The following is a 17465-nucleotide window of genomic DNA, read 5'->3' on the forward strand; positions in this document are numbered from 1 at the left end:
CTCAATGATTCGCATTCACTATCCAGCAGCCATCAAGCAAGCGGACAAACACAAACCAGTAAACAATCAGTATGACACATAGCACATTCGGGCCTAAATTTTCACAACTACCTTCGAATATACCGTTCCACCACTGAGACCTTGTAGTCTTTAGTTCCACTCTTGTGAGCTTCGACTCTACAGTTGCTCCACTGAGAACTTCCGATTTCCAATTTCGCCAGCGATGCCTTCGGGTCTCTAGTTGCACAGCATACCTTCCCTCATGTATTGTCAGCATTACATTCGTGCCTACACTTCCAGCACTTAGAAGTTCGGGTTTACTGCTCCACCACTGATATCCTCAAATTTTCCATAGAGACCTTCGATCCTAATGTTCCAGCACTGAGACCTTCTAGGCTTCACAGACTATTTCACCACTGAGACTTTCGGGCCCATTGTTCCATCACTGACACATTCGGGCCTAAAGTTCCAACACTGAAACCTTCGGATCTACTGTTCCACAATTGAGACCCTCCGGCCTTCAGTTCCACTCTTGCGATCTTCGGCTCTACAGTTGCTCCAATGAAATCTTTGGGTCAATCACTGTACCAATTAGGCAAATAGTTCAATCACCGAGATATACGGTCCTAGTGCGCCAATTCTGATACTCTAGGGTCTTTAGTTTCATGATTTTAAGACTTTCGGCTCTCAAATTCCAGGACTGATGCGCTTTACAGACTATCAGTTATTCCGGACGGAATATCGGTGTTTGTAAGGAATCTTACAGTGTGTCAGATCAATAGGACTTGTCGGCGATGACTAAATAATCGGTAAATGTGTTATCGATCCCATAAACTGCAGCAGTATCGATTATGCCTTCGGACTTAACTTATAATGTGAACACTATATGGGATACGTTCGACACGAGCACTGTCGTCCGGAATAACTGAGTCCGCATGAGACATTTGAATATACAATCACTGAGTTCTTCCGATACACATTTGCGCCACTGAAATCTTTGGATCTCAATTAAACCCTTCGGGACAATAGTTCCACTTTCAATCGCGATTCCAATCGCTATATTCGGACCTTCGGCTCTACTACTGATACTCTTCATACCAAAAATCCATCAATTAGTTCTTCGGTTCTAAAGATCCACCTCTGAGACCTTCGCGTCTACTTTCTGGCCTTCAGATCATCGGATCTACAATGGACTTGATCCCTTTTATCCATCGATCACTGAGACTTTTTGTCTACAATTACAGCACCTTCGTACTAGTAATTTTACAACTGACACTTTCGAACTAAAGTTCCGCCACTGATACATTTCATTCCACATTTGCAACATTGAAATCTTTAGACCAACCTCTGAGACCTTTGGACCAATATTTCCACGACCGAGATATTCGGACCTTCAGCTCCACCACTGACACTCTTTGGTCTATAGTTCCATGACGCCGATGTTCGGTCCTAAAATTCCACCACTTAGATCTTCGGATCTATAGTTTCAGTACTGAGACCTTTCGTCCTTCGGTTATACATTTCTGCCATTCACATCATTGGATCTTCGGTTCGATATTGAGGCCTTCTATCCATCGGTTCCACAATTGTGAGCTTATACCCTACAGTTTTCCGACTGATATCTATAGATCGACAGGTTCATCGCTGAGATCCTATAGTTCCTCCAATGAGGTCTCCGGAGTACTAGTTCAACCACTGAGACTTTTTAGGCGAAATTCCACCAGGGAGACATTTGCGCCTGTAGTCCTATCACTGAGATATCCGACCCAACAGTTTCATCACTCAGACCTTCGGGGCTATAGTTCCATCATTCAGACATTCCGGCTTATATTTCCAGCACTGAGACTTTCTAGTCTTCAGTTTCACAATTGCAAGTATTGGCCCTAGAGTTGCTCCTGTGAGAGCTTCGGATCTGTATTTCCACCACAGAAACTATCGTGCATGTAGTTATGCTACTGAGATCTCTCCGAGCGAGACCTTCCGGTTTAGAGTTCAAGCACTGAGACTCTCCGGCCGACTGGTCCTGTTGTTCCACCACTAATAATAACTTCGGATCTGCAGTTCCACCTGTGAGAATTTCATGTCTACAGCAATGAAACTTTCTAGATTCCAGCAATGAGACTTTCTAGATTACAGTTAAACTACAGACATTCGGACTACAATTCCAACATTGAGAATCTCGAACCTACAGTTCGACTATTGAGACCGCTGAGTCCTTCAGGACTTGTGTTCCACCATTGAGATCTTTGGACCTACAGTTCGACCAATGGGACCTTCGGCCTTACAATAACTTCACTGAGATCTGCGGCTCTTAGGCTCCATTGAGGCCTTCGAAATAACAGTTCCATCCCTGAGACCACTGACATGTTTTGGCTAGAAGTTTTTCAACTGAGATTTCCGCAGTTCTGTCACAAAGGCCTTCTGGCATACTGTTCCACTACTGAGACTTTCTGGCCAACAACTCCACCACTGGCCTGTAGTTGTACCACAAAGGTCTTTGGATCTCCGGGTCTACAATTCCACCAGCGAAACCTCAGAGACTATAGAAATTCTAGCCTTTAGTTCCACCATTCCCACCTGCGGCCCTATAGTTGCACCTCTGAAGTCTTCGACTTTTGGGCCTGAAGTTATTTTGGACCAGAAGTTCTTCCACTGAAATCTCCGCAGTTTTATCAGAAAGGCCTTCTGGCATACTGTTCCACCACTGAGACTTTCCGACCAACAACTCCAACACTGGCCTGTAGTTGTACTACAGAGATCTTTGGATGTCCGGGTCTATAGATATTCTAGCCTTTAGTTCTACCATTTTCATATGCACTCCTTCGGCTCCATTGAGGTCTTTAAATAACAGTTCCATTCCTTAGACAACTGTGACCTTTGGGTCAGAAATTCTTCCACTCAGGACTATAGATATTCTAGACTTTAGTTCTACCAATGCGATCTGCGGCTCTTAGGCTCCACTTAGGCCTTCGAAATAACAGTTTCATCCCTGAGACCACTGACATGTTTTGGCTTGAAGTTCTTCAACTGAGATTTCCGCAGTTCTGTCACAAAGGCCTTCTGGCATACTGTTCCACTACTGAGACTTTCTGGCCAACAACTCCACCACTGGCCTGTAGTTGTACGACAAAGATCTTTGGATCTCCGGGTCTACAATTTCACCAGCGAAACCTCCGAGACTATAGATATACTAGACTTTAGTTCCACCATTGCGACCTGCGGCCCTATAGTTGCTCCTCTGAGGTCTTCGACTTTTGGGCTTGAAGTTCTTTTGGACCAGAAGTTCTTCCACTGAAATCTCCGCAGTTCTATCAGAAAGGCCTTCTGGCGTACCGTTCCACTACTGAGACTTTCCGACCAACAACTGCAACACTAGCCTGTAGTTGTACTACAGAAATCTTTGGATCCCGGGTCTATAGATATTCTAGCCTTTAGTTCTACCATTGTCATATCCAACCCTTCGGCTCCACTGAGGTCTTTAAATAACGGTTCCATTCCTTAGACCATTGAGATCTTTGGGTCAGAAGTTCTTCCACTCAGCACTATAGATATTCTAGACTTTAGTTCTACCAATGCGATCTGCAGTTCTTTGGCTCCACTGAGATCTTCGAAATAGCGTTCCATCCCTGAGACCATTGAGACGTTTGGGTCTGAAGTTCCTCAACTGACATCTCCGTAGTTCTATCAGAAAGGACTACTGGCATACTGTTCCACTACTGAGACTTTCCGGCCAACAACTCCACCACTGGCCTGTAGTTGTACCACAAAGGTCTTTGGATCTCCGGGTCTACAATTCCACCAGTGAATCCTCTGAGACTATAGATATTCTAGCCTTTAGTTCCACCATTCCCACCTGCGGCCCTATAGTTGCACCTCTGAAGTCTTCGACTTTTGGGCCTGAAGTTATTTTGGACCAGAAGTTCTTCCACTGAAATCTCCGCAGTTTTATCAGAAAGGCCTTCTGGCATACTGTTCCACCACTGAGACTTTCCGACCAACAACTCCAACACTGGCCTGTAGTTGTACTACAGAGATCTTTGGATGTCCGGGTCTATAGATATTCTAGCCTTTAGTTCTACCATTGTCATCTGCAGCCATTTGGCTCCACTGAGGTCTTTAAATAACGGTTCCATTCCTTAGATCAATGTGACCTTTGGGTCTGAAGTTCTTCCACGCAGATCTTCGCAGTTCTATCAGAAAGACCTTCTGGTATACTGTGCCATCACTGAGACTTTCCGGCCAACAATCCACCACTGGCCTTTGTTTGAACCACATAGATCTTTGGATCTCCGGGTCTGCAATTCCACCAATGAGACCTCCAGGACTATAGATATTCTGGATTTTAGTTCTACCATTGCGATCTGCTGCCCTTTGGCTCCACTGAGGACTTCGAAGTTACAGTTTCATCCCTGAGACCACTGTGACCTTTGGGTCTGAAGTTCTACCACGGAGATCTCCGCAGTTCTATCAGAAAGGTCTTCTGGCATACTGTTGCTCCACTGATACTTTCCAGCCAACAACTCCACCACTGGCCTGTAGTTGTAACACAGAGATCTTTCGATCTTCGGGTCTACAATTCCACCAGTGATACCTCCGGGACTATAGATCTTCTAGCCTTTAGTTCCACCATTGCCACCTGCGGCTCTTTGTCTCCACTGAGATCTTTCAATAACAGTTCTTCCACTCAGATCTTCGTAGTTCTATTAGAAAGGCCTTCTGGCATACTGTTCCACGACTGAGACTTTCCGGCCAACAATTCCACCACATGCTTGTAGTTGTACCACAGAGATCTTTGGATCCCGGGTCTGTAATTCCACTAGTGAAACCTCCGTGACTATAGATCTTCTAGCTGTTAGTTCCACCATTGCCATCTGCGGCCATCGGCACCACTGAGGTCTTGAGAATTACAGTTCCATTCCTGAGACCACTGTGACCTTTGGGTCTGAAGTTCTTCCACTCAGATCTTCGCAGTTCTATCAGAAAGGCCTTCTGGCGTAATGTTACACTACTGAGACTTTCTGGCCAACAACTCCACCACTGGCCTGTAGTTGTACCACAGAGATCTTTGGATCCCGGGTCTGTAATTCCACTAAGGTCTTCGGAACTACAGTTCCATTCCTGAGACCACTGTGACCTTTGGGTCTGAAGTTCTTCCACTCAGATCTTCGCCGTTCTATCAGAAAGGCCTTCTGGCGTAATGTTCCACTACTCAGACTTTCTGGCCAACAACTCCACCACTGGCCTGTAGTTGTATCACAAAGATCTTTAGATCTGCAATGACACCTTCGGGCCTAAACGAAACGAAGGTCACATCGACGAAGGCTTCTCTAAGTGGTTTCACTGCAATGTGGAATGCCGTTCGGACTCGGCTATAAAAAGGAGGTCCCTTGTCATTAAGCTCACCATAGAATCGGGCAGCAATGTCTCGTTTTGAATTTGAAAACTGAATTATTTAATTTCAATATTGATGATTAATATCACTCAATTATTTTCTGTTTCTCTTCCACATAGCTGAACATCTGCTAAGTATTGCACAGGCCATTTTTTATGCCCACCGGTGTGCAACTACCCAGGATCCCATCAAGAATTTTCTACTCATTGCCAGCGAGCATCTATTCTATGTTTTTCCCTATTCCAATTGGTTGGGTTTTTATGGCAAGACATTGAATGTGATGTCAACATTTATATGGAATTATATGGACGTGTTTGTAATGATAATGAGCATAGGGTTATCCTCAATGTTCCAACAGCTGAATGCGGACTTGGTTAAATTTAAAAATAAGGTAATAAAGGCAAGCCGTTACGTGAGAGAGAACGGACGAATTGACTAAGGAGTTAGGAATGTCAATTTAATTTAATTTTTATTTTTTTTTCTCTCTTTTTTATTGGCAGCAAATGTCACCAGCCTTTTGGGCCGAAAGAAGAGTTCAATATCGAAATGTATGCATGCTGTGTGAAAAAGTTGACAATGCCATATCATTGATAACCATGGTGTCCTTTTCAAATAATTTATATTTTATTTGTGTGCAATTACTCAAGAGTTTAAAGTGAGTTGAAATGATGAGAGCACAAGAGAGAGAGAGAGAGAGAAAGAGAGAGGCACAGTGTGTGTGCATGTGTGGTGTATTAACATAACACCGTCACAGGAAACGGAAATTGCCAAAATCGTTGATTTGATTTATCACAAAGTGGTGGTGTGCTTTTTTTCATTTCCTGTTTGCCATATTCATAGCTAAGTTTATTACACACACATCTTATATATGATGTTAAACATTTGTTTTCTTCTTCTTTCCCTTTCCACCTTCTAATTCTTTTCTCGTTATGATGAAATCAGCAAAATGCCTACGATTATAAGCATGATTTACTTTTATTTCTCTCTGTTGTTCCTGCTTGGCCGTACTCTTGCTGTCTCATTGTATGCCTCTGCCATTCATGATGAGTCACGTAAACCTCTCAGCATTCTCAGGTGTGTCCCCAAGGAATCTTGGTGTGTGGAAGTCAAACGTTTTATGGAAGAAATTAGCAGTGATTCAGTGGCCTTGAGTGGCATGAAATTCTTTTATCTAACACGTAAATTGGTACTGAGTGTAAGTTCCTTGATTGCAGAAAAAAATTCTATCACATCATCATATATCACAGGAGATTTTCCTGATATCCATATACAATTTGTCATAGGGAAAAGATTTAATATCCAAAAAATATATCGACGATAAGAATTTTTTGGTTTGTTCTAGGCTGGCTTGGTATGTGACACTAACACATAGACGAACCTATATTGCATTTTTTAATGAAAATTCCAATTTTGATTTTAAAATGATTTCCCCAAACAACTTTGGACATGGACTAGATTGGGGTTTTTGCTAGAATATAGAGAGTCATTATGGAACAATTTCCATTGCTTTTATACAGGTGTCGAATCTTAATCCAAAAATAATCTACCAAAAGTTTAAGAAAATTTTACCAAAGAACTACCAAATAAAAAATCTTATTTTTGATTTCTTCATATTTTGTCATAATTTTATTTCTATAGAAAATTTTGTCATAATATATTTTTTTCTAAAGAAAATTTTGTCATAATTTTATTTCTATAGAAATTTTTGTAAAAAGTTTATTCCTTAGAAAATTTTGTCAAAATTTTATTCTTATAGAAAATTTTGTCAAAATTATATTCCTATAGAAAATTTTGTCGAAATTTTATTCCTATAGAAAATTTTGTCAAATTATATTCCCATAGAAAATTTTGTGAAAATTTTATTCCTATAGAAAATTTTGTAAAATTTTATTTCTACTGGAAATTTTGTCAAAAATTTATTCCAAAGAAAAATTTTCAAAATTATATTCCTTAATTTTGTCAAAAATATATTTCTATAGAAAATTTGTCAAAATTTTTTTTCAATAGAATTTTTTTTTTTTCAAAATTTTATTTCAATATATAAATTTATTTTTATAGAAAAATTTGTCAAAATATTATTCCTATTGAAAATTTTTTCAAAATTTTATTCCATTCGTTTTGTTTTGTTATTGTTGGTTTTGTTCTTTAATCATTTATTAGGGCAAAGCCCTATAGACTGCAAAATGGTTGGATGGACGAACGTTTCGGAATTACCACATTCCTCATCAGCATCCTCTACTTGCAGCAAAACTATCAACCAATTATCAGAATAAATTCAGACAGTTCATTAAACCCAAAAATTAACCACACTTTTTTTCATAATTTTATTTCTATAGACAATTTTGTCAAAATTTTATCCCTATAGAATTTTTTTTGAAAATTATATTTCTATAGAAAATTTTGTCAAAATTTTATTTCCAGTAGAAATTTTGTCAAAAATTTATTCCTGAAGAAAAATTTGTCAAAATGTTATTCCTAAAGACAATTTTGTCAAAATTTTATTGCTATAGAAAATGTTGTCAAAATTATATTTCTTTACAAAATGTTATTTCTATAGACATTTTTTTTTCAAAATTTTATTTCAATAAAAAATGTCAAAATTTTCTTTCCACTGGATATTTCGGCAAAAATTTATTCTTAGATTAAATGTTGTCAAAATTTTATTTCAAAAGACAATTTTGTCAAAATTTTATTCCCATAGAAAATGTTGTTATAATTTTATTTCCATAGAAAATTTTGTCAAAATTTTATTTCAATAGAACATTTTGTCAAAATTTTATTCCCATAGAAAATGCTTTCAAAATTTTATTTCTTTAAAAAATTTTGTAAAAATTTTATTCCATAGAAAATACTGTCAAAATTGTATTTCTTTAAAAAATTTTGTCAAAATTTTATACCTATAGAAAACTGCATATCAACTAATAAATAAAATATCTTATTTTTCAGTTTTTGATTTCTTCATATTATGTAAAATTTTTATTCCTATAGAAAATTTTGTCAAAATTTTATTCCTATAGAAAATTTTGTCAAAATGTTGTTCCTATAGAAATTTTTGACAAAATTGTATTCCTATAAAATTTGTCAAAATTTAATTTCTATAGAAAATTTTCTCAATTTTTATTTCTATAGAAAATTTTCTCAAAATTTAATTTCTTTAGAAAAAATTCTCAAAATTTTATTCCTATCGAAAATTTTTGCCAAATTTTATTCCTATAGAAATCTGGCCAAATTTTATTCCTATAGAAAATTTTGGCAAAATGTTATTCCTGTAGAAATATCAAAATCTAGGTCGATATAAGTCATCTTCGAATTTGTCCTATTTGATGATAAAAATTTAACCTGTGCCAAAATTTTAGAATGATAGCTAATTTTTTAGAATGATAGAAACTTTTGTAAAAATTTTATTTCTATAGAAAATTTTGTCAAAATTTTATTCCTATAGAAAATTTTGTCAAAATTTTATTCCTATAGAAAATTTTGTCAAAATTATATTCCCATAGAAAATTTTGTAAAATTTTATTTCTACTGGAAATTTTGTCAAAAATTTATTCCTAAAGAAAAATTTTTCAAAATTTTTTTCCTGAATTTTGTCAAAATTATATTTCTATAGAAAATTTGTCAAAATTTTATTTCTATAAATTTTTTTTTTCAAAATTGTATTTCAATATATATAAATTTATTCTTATAGAAAATTTTGTCAAAATTATATTCCTATACAAAATTTTGTCAACATTTTATTCCTATATAAAATTTTGTCAAAATATTATTCCTATTGAAAATTTTGTAAAAATTTTATTCCTATAGAAATTTTTTTCATAATTTTATTTCTATAGACAATTTTGTCAAAATTTTATTCCTATAGAATTTTTTTTAATTATATTTCCATAGAAAATTTTGTCAAAATTTTATTTCCAGTAGAAATTTTGTCAAAAATTTATTCCTGAAGAAAAATTTGTCAAAATTTTATTCCTATAGACAATTTTGTCAAAATTTTATTGCTATAGAAAATGTTGTCAAAATTATATTTCTATACAAAATGTTATTTCCATAGACATTTTTTTTCAAAATTTTATTTCAATATAAATGTTGTCAAAATTTTATTTCTACTGGATATTTTGTCAAAAATTTACTCTTAGATTAAATGTTGTCAAAATTTTATTTCAATAGACAATTTTGTCAAAATTTTATTCCCATAGAAAATGTTGTTATAATTTTATTTCTATAGAAAATTTTGTCAAAATTTTATTTCAATAGAATATTTTGTCAAAATTTTATTCCCATAGAAAATGCTTTCAAAATTTTATTTCTTTAAAAAATTTTGTCAAAATTTTATTCCCATAGAAAATACTGTCAAAATTGTATTTCTTTAAAAAATTTTGTCAAAATTTTATACCTATAGAAAACTGCATATCAACTAATAAATAAAATATCTTATTTTTCAGTTTTTGATTTCTTCATATTATGTAAAAATTTTATTCCTATAGAAAATTTTGTCAAAATTTTATTCCTATAGAAAATTTTGTCAAAATGTTGTTCCTATAGAAATTTTTGACAAAATTGTATTCCTATAAAATTTGTCAAAATTTAATTTCTATAGAAAATTTTCTCAATTTTTATTTCTATAGAAAATTTTCTCAAAATTTAATTTCTTTAGAAAAATTCCTCAAAATTTTATTCCTATCGAAAATTTTTGCCAAATTTTATTCCTATAGAAATCTGGCCAAATTTTATTCCTATAGAAAATTTTGGCAAAATTTTATTCCCATAGAAAATACTGTCAAAATTGTATTTCTTTAAAAAATTTTGTCAAAATTTTATACCTTTAGAAAACTGCATATCAACTAATAAATAAAAAATGTTATTTTTCAGTTTTTGATTTCTTCATGTTATGTAAAAATTGTATTCCTATAGAAAATTTTGTCAAAATTTTATTCCTATAGAAAATTTTGTCAAAATGTTATTCCTGTAGAAATGTTTGACAAAATTGTATTCCTATAAAATTTGTCAAAATTTAATTTCTATTGAAAATTTTCTCAATTTTTATTTCTATAGGAAATTTTCTCAAAATTGTATTTCTTTAGAAAATTTTCTCAAAATTTTATTCCCATAGAAAATGCTTTAAAAATTTTATTTCTTTAAAAAATTTTGTCAAAATTTTATTCCCATAGAAAATACTGTCAAAATTGTATTTCTTTAAAAAATTTTGTCAAAATTTTATACCTATAGAAAACTGCATATCAACTAATAAAGAAAAAATCTTATTTTTCAGTTTTTGATTTCTTCATATTATGTAAACATTTTTTTCCTATAGAAAATTTTGTCAAAATTGTATTCCTATAGAAATTTTTGACAAAATTGTATTCCTATAAAATTTTGTCAAAATTTAATTTCTATTGAAAATTTTCTCAATTTTTATTTCTATAGAAAATGTTCTCAAAATTTTATTTCTTTAGAAAATTTTCTCAAAATTTTATTCCCATAGAAAATGCTTTCAAAGTTTTATTTCTTTAAAAAATTTTGTCAAATATTTATTCCCATAGAAAATACTGTCAAAATTGTATTTCTTTAAAAAATTTTGTCAAAATGTTATTCCTATAGAAATGTTTGACAAAATTGTATTCCTATAAAATTTGTCAAAATTTAATTTCTATTGAAAATTTTCTCAAGTTTTATTTCTATAGAAAATTTTCTCAAAATTTTATTTCTTTAGAAAATTTTCTCAACATTTTATTCCCATAGAAAATGCTTTCAAAGTTTTATTTCTTTAAAAAATGTTGTCAAAATTTTATTCCCATAGAAAATGCTTTCAAAATTTTATTTCTTTAAAAAATTTTGTCAAAATTTTATTCCCATAGAAAATACTGTCAAAATTGTATTTCTTTAAAAAATTTTGTCAAAATTTTATACATGTAGAAAACTGCATATCAACTAATAAATAAAAAATCTTATTTTTCAGTTTTTGATTTCTTCATATTATGTAAAAATGTTATTCCTATAGAAAATTTTGTCAAAATTTTATTCCCATAGAAAATTTTGTCAAAATTTTATTCCTATAGAAAATTTTGTCAAAATGTTGTTTCTTTAGAAAATATTCTCAAAATTTTATTCCTATCGAAAATTTTTGCCAAATTTTATTCCTATTGAAATCTGGCCAAATTTTATTCGTATAGAAAATTTTGGCAAAATGTTATTCCTGTAGAAATATCAAAATATAGGTCGATATACGTCATCTTCGAATTTGTCCTATTTGATGATAAAAATTTAACCTGTGCCAAAATTTTAGAATGATAGCTAATTTTTTAGAATGGTAGAAACTTTTGTAAAAATTTTATTTCTATGGAAAATTTTGTCAAAATTGTATTCCTGTAGAAAATTTTGTCAAAATTTTATTCCCATAGAAAATACTGTCAAAATTGTATTTCTTTAAAAGATTTTGTAAAAATTTTATACCTATAGAAAACTGTATATCAACTAATAAATAAAAAGTCTTATTTTTCAGTTTTTGATTTCTTCATGTTATGTAAAAATTTTATTCCTATAGAAAATTTTGTCAAAATTTTATTCCTATAGAAAATTTTGTCAAAATGTTATTCCTATAGAAATGTTTGACAAAATTGTATTCCTATAAAATTTGTCAAAATTTAATTTCTATTGAAAATTTTCTCAATTATTATTTCTATAGAAAATTTTCTCAAAATTTTATTTCTTTAGAAAATTTTCTCAAAATTTTATTCCCATAGAAAATGCTTTAAAAATTTATTTCTTTAAAAACTTTTGTCAAAATTTTATTCCCATAGAAAATACTGTCAAAATTGTATTTCTTTAAAAAATTTTGTCAAAATTGTATACCTATAGAAAACTGCATATCAACTAATAAATAAAAAATCTTATTTTTCAGTTTTTGATTTCTTCATATTATGTAAAAATTTTATTCCTATAGAAAATTTTGTCAAAATTTTATTCCTATAGAAATTTTTGACAAAATTTTATTCCTATAAAATTTGTCAACATTTAATTTCTATTGAAAATTTTCTCAATTTTTATTTCTATAGAAAATTTTCTCAAAATTTTAATTTCTTTAGAAATTTTTCTCAAAATTTTATTCCCATAGAAAATGCTTTCAAAATTTTATTTCTTTAAAAATTTTTGTCAAAATTTTATTCCCATAGAAAATACTGTCAAAATTGTATTTCTTTAAAAAAAATTTATACCTATAGAAAACTGCATATCAACTAATAAATAAAAAATCGTATTTTTCAGTTTTTGATTTCTTCATATTATGTAAAAATTTTATTCCTATAGAAAATTTTGTCAAAATGTTATTCCTATAGAAATTTTTGACAAAATTGTATTCCTATAAAATTTTTCAAAATTTAATTTCTATTGAAAATTTTCTCAATTTTTATTTCTATAGAAAATTTTCTCAAAATTTTATTTCTTTAGAAAAATTTCTCAAAATTTTATTCCCATAGAAAATTCTCTCAAAATTTTATTCCTATGGAAATTTGGCCAAAATTTTATTGCTATAGAAAATTTTGGCAGAATGTTATTCCTGTAGAAATATCAAAATCTAGGTCGATATAAGTCATCTTCGAAATTGTCCTATTTGATGATAAAAATTTAACCTGTGCCAAAATTTTAGAATGATAGCTCGACTATTGAAGGCTGTAGGGTGATTAAAACAAACAGACTGACCGACGGATTGATCGACGAAGCCTCAGTGGAGGACTACATGATCGAGAGTCTTACTGGAGGAACTGTATTCCAAAATGTCTCATTGAGAGTGACATATGGTAGGTCCAAAATTCTCTGTGATGAAATTGTAGGCTGGAAGGTATTCGTGATGAAATGGTAGGCCCAAAAATGCTCAATGATGCTACTCCATATTGGTAGGTTGGAGACCCAAAACTTTCAGTGGTGCAACTGTGGGCTCGAAAGTCTCCGTGGTGGAAGTGTAGGTCCAAAATTCTCATTGGTGCAACTGCAGGCTCGAAGTTCTCTATGGTGGAACTGCAGGCTCGAAATTCGCAGTAGTACATCTGCAGACTTGACGCGTTTTTGTTTTGGGAGGGGCCAGTAGATTCAAATGTATCACTGGAGGACTGTCAGATCGAGAATTTCACTGCGGCAACTATTTTCCGATTTCGTGGTGGAACTGTAGGCTCAACTGCAGACTGTTCTCAAGACCTCAAAAATAGAATTTTTAAGGCTATTTGGTTATGCAAAAAATTCTCCATAATACGTGCGTATATGCATACGTTCGTGACTTCCCAATGATTCGTATCGTAAATATAACAAGAAAAAATAAAAACATTTTGTAATTTTTGTGTGTGTGTGATTCAGTTTAGTTGGCATAATTTTTCAATGTCTTTCTAAAATTTCGTTATCAGCCGTTTTAATAGTTTTTAGTATAGTTTAATCAATTTATACATAATTTTTAATTTAATTTATAATTTTATGTAAATGAGTTTCTATATTTAAGGTTGCTGGTACAATTGTTACGTATGAACTGGTGCTCATACAATTTCACGAGTCAACAAACCTATGGGACTGTGAAAGTCTTCGTCGTACTCTAAGGCGTCAACAACGTCTAGCCAATGGAGAATTGGATCACTAGTAGGCAAGAATAAAATGTTTATTTTAATAAGTAAAACATAATTAAATAAATATGAGGTAATGAAATTTACTGCACGTTTTTCGGACATTTTGTAAAAAGTAATAAAATGTCGCATGGTAAAAAATAATTTTCATTATATTACAACCGTCTATATGTTATGTTGTCTTAATTGAGACTATACATCTTAGCGAAAATGGTATAAAGAATTAAAAACGAAAAAATAAATCTTAATATAAATAAAATACTTTACGAAATTCAATTCATTCAAATTCATACTTTTGTGAGATATTGGAAATAAAATCAAAATGTGGCATAATTTTTGGGAGTCAAATATAATTGTTGTTAACACAATGAATGAAATATACATCTAATTAAAAATGGAATGTAAAAGAATAAAAGCTGCAAAAAAAAAAGAAACTTTCAACATGGAAACAATATAATAGGTTACGAACAGCAGTGTATATTTTTGAGAGCTAAAGTAATAATGGTGAATTTTTGTCATAGTAAAACTTTGAAATTTGAGATCTCTGGAATTGGGACAAAACACTTGGGGTAAACTTTCAATGAGTAATTAAAGCACTGTTAGATAAATTTAGAACCACATTCTATCTCAATGATAACAATAAAATGGTATAAAAATAAAAATGGAAAAAAAGAAATTTATATTTATTTGCACTCAATCTCAAAAAGAGAATTAAAACTATCATAATCAAATACAAACAAGTATATACGGCCGTAAGTTCGGCCAGGCCGAATCTTATGTACCCTCCACCATGGATTGCGTAGAAACTTCTACGAAAGAATGTCATCCACAATCGAATTAATTGGGTTGTGGTATCTTAAAACTTCTTAACATCGTTTTCTAAATTGTGAGTTAGTCCATACGTGGCATATATTAGACAAAAAAGGTATGTATAGGTAAGTCTAGAAATAATTACGAATCGATATGGGCTTTTGCACGGTACGTAGAGAGCCAGAATTGAAATATGGGGGTCGCTTATATGTGGGCTAGATACAATTATGAACTTGATATGAACCAATTTTTGTGTGATTGGGGATCGATTTATCTGAGGGCTATATATACTTATAACATAGACTGATATGGACCCAATTGGGCATGGTTGTTAACGGCCATATACTAGCACAATGTACCAAATTTCAACTGACTCGGATGAAATTTGCTCCTCCAAGAGGTTCTAAAACTAAATCTCGGGATCGGTTTATATGGGGGCTATATATTATTATGGACTGATGCGGACCACGTACCAAATTTCAACCAGATCGGATGAATTTTGCTTCTCCAAAAGGCACCGGAGGTCAAATCGGGGGATCGGTTTATATGGGGGCTATATATATATATATATATATATATATATATATATATATATATATATATATATATATATATATATATATATATAATATATATATATATATATATATATATATATATATATATATATATATATATATATATATATATATATATATATATATATATATATATATATTATATATATATATATATATATATATATATATATAATATATATATATATATATTATATATATATATATATATATATATTTAACAACCATGCCAAAAGTGGTCCATATCAGTCCATAATCACGGATAGCCCCCATATAAACCGATCCCGATATTTGGTTTTTGGGGCCATATATATATATATATATATATATATATATATATATATATATATATATATATATATATATATATATATATATATATATATATATATATATATATATATATATATATATATATATATATATATATATATATATATATATATATATATATATATATATATATATATATATATATATATATATATATATATATATATATATATATATATATATATATATATATAATTATATTATATATATATATATATATATATATATATATATATATGTATATATATATATATATATATATATATATATATATATATATATATATATATATATATATATATATATATATATATATATGTATATATATATGTATATATATATATATATATATATATATATATATATATATATATATATATATATATATATATATATATATATATATATATATATATATATATATATATATATATATGGCCCCAAAAACCAAATATCGGGATCGGTTTATATGGGGGCTATCCGTGATTATGGACTGATATGGACCACTTTTGGCATGGTTGTTAAATATCATGTACTAACATCACGTACCAAATTTCAACCGAATCGGATGAATTTTGTTCTTCCAAGGGGCTCCGGAGGTCAAATCTGTGGATCGGTTTATATGGGGGCTATATATAATTATTGACCGATGTGGATCAATTTTTGCATGGTTGTTAGATACCATATACCAACATCATGTACCAAATTTCAGCCGGATCGGATGAAATTTGCTTCTCTTAGAGGATCGGCAAGCCAAATTTGGGGGCCGTTTATACGGGGGCTATACGTAAAAGTGGACCGATATGGCCCATTTGCAATACCATCCGACCTACATCAATAACAACTACTTGTGCCAAGTTTCAAGTCGATAGCTTGTTTCGTTCGGAAGTCAGCGTGATTTCAACAGACGGACGGACGGTCGGACGGACGGACGAACATGCTCAGATCGACTCAGAATTTCACCACGACCCAGAATATATATACTTTATGGGGTCTTAGAGCATTTTAGTTTTTCTGACTTTTTTTCCGCTAAACAAATTATACCTCGAGCTAGAAATGTCCGATTATATCGTAGTTTGTACTTGAATCCAAGATATTGAGATAACGAACAAAAGTGTATAATTGGATCTGTGATAAGTTAATTGCTTCAAAATATATCGATGAAAATAGGGCGAATTTTCAAAACAATCTTGTTTTACTATTTCATGAAAATCGGATAAAAACTACTGCCCCTGGAGTAAAATCGGGCTGATTCACCTCATTTCCGTTACATCTATTTGTGATCTTAAAATAATTATAGATAGTACGTTTTCTAGAAGCCCAAAAAATAAAATCGGAAGATCGGTATATGTTATATGGGGGCTAAACCAACACATGAACCTATAACCATCATTTTCTTCACACCTATTTGTGGTCCTAAAATACCTCTGTATTTGAAGTTTAAGGCAAATCGGATAGAAAATACGGTTTCTAGAAGTCCAAGAAGTAAAATCGGGATATCGGTCTATATGAGGGCTATATAAACACATGGACCGCTAGACACCATTTTCGGCACTACTATCTGTGGTCCTAAAATACTTCTAGATTTCCAATTTCAGAGAAATCGGATAGAAACTAGGGTTCCTAGAAACCCAAGAAGTAAACTTGGGAGATCGGTCTATATGGGGGTTATACCAAAACATGGACCGATATACACCATTTTCAGCTCACCTACTTTTGTTCCTAAAATACCTTCAGATTTCAACTTTCAGC

General features: G+C 31.6%; 1 protein-coding gene across 1 annotated transcript in view; it reads left to right on the top strand.

Moving 5' to 3' along the window:
- The window catches only part of LOC142235161 (gustatory receptor for sugar taste 64f-like), a 28640-nt gene extending 14475 nt beyond the window's left edge, over positions 1-14165 (top strand). The window contains exons 6-9 of the mRNA XM_075306419.1: positions 5512-5783; positions 5893-6047; positions 6335-6587; positions 13875-14165. Coding sequence (XP_075162534.1) covers positions 5512-5783; positions 5893-6047; positions 6335-6587; positions 13875-14009 — 815 coding nt within the window. The 3' untranslated portion in view covers positions 14010-14165. The remainder of the gene's footprint in view (positions 1-5511; positions 5784-5892; positions 6048-6334; positions 6588-13874) is intronic.
- The last annotated feature ends 3300 nt before the right edge of the window (positions 14166-17465 follow it).

Source organism: Haematobia irritans, chromosome 4 (assembly GCF_050003625.1).
Source record: "Haematobia irritans isolate KBUSLIRL chromosome 4, ASM5000362v1, whole genome shotgun sequence".
In the NCBI taxonomy this organism is placed as follows: Eukaryota; Metazoa; Arthropoda; class Insecta; order Diptera; family Muscidae; genus Haematobia; species Haematobia irritans.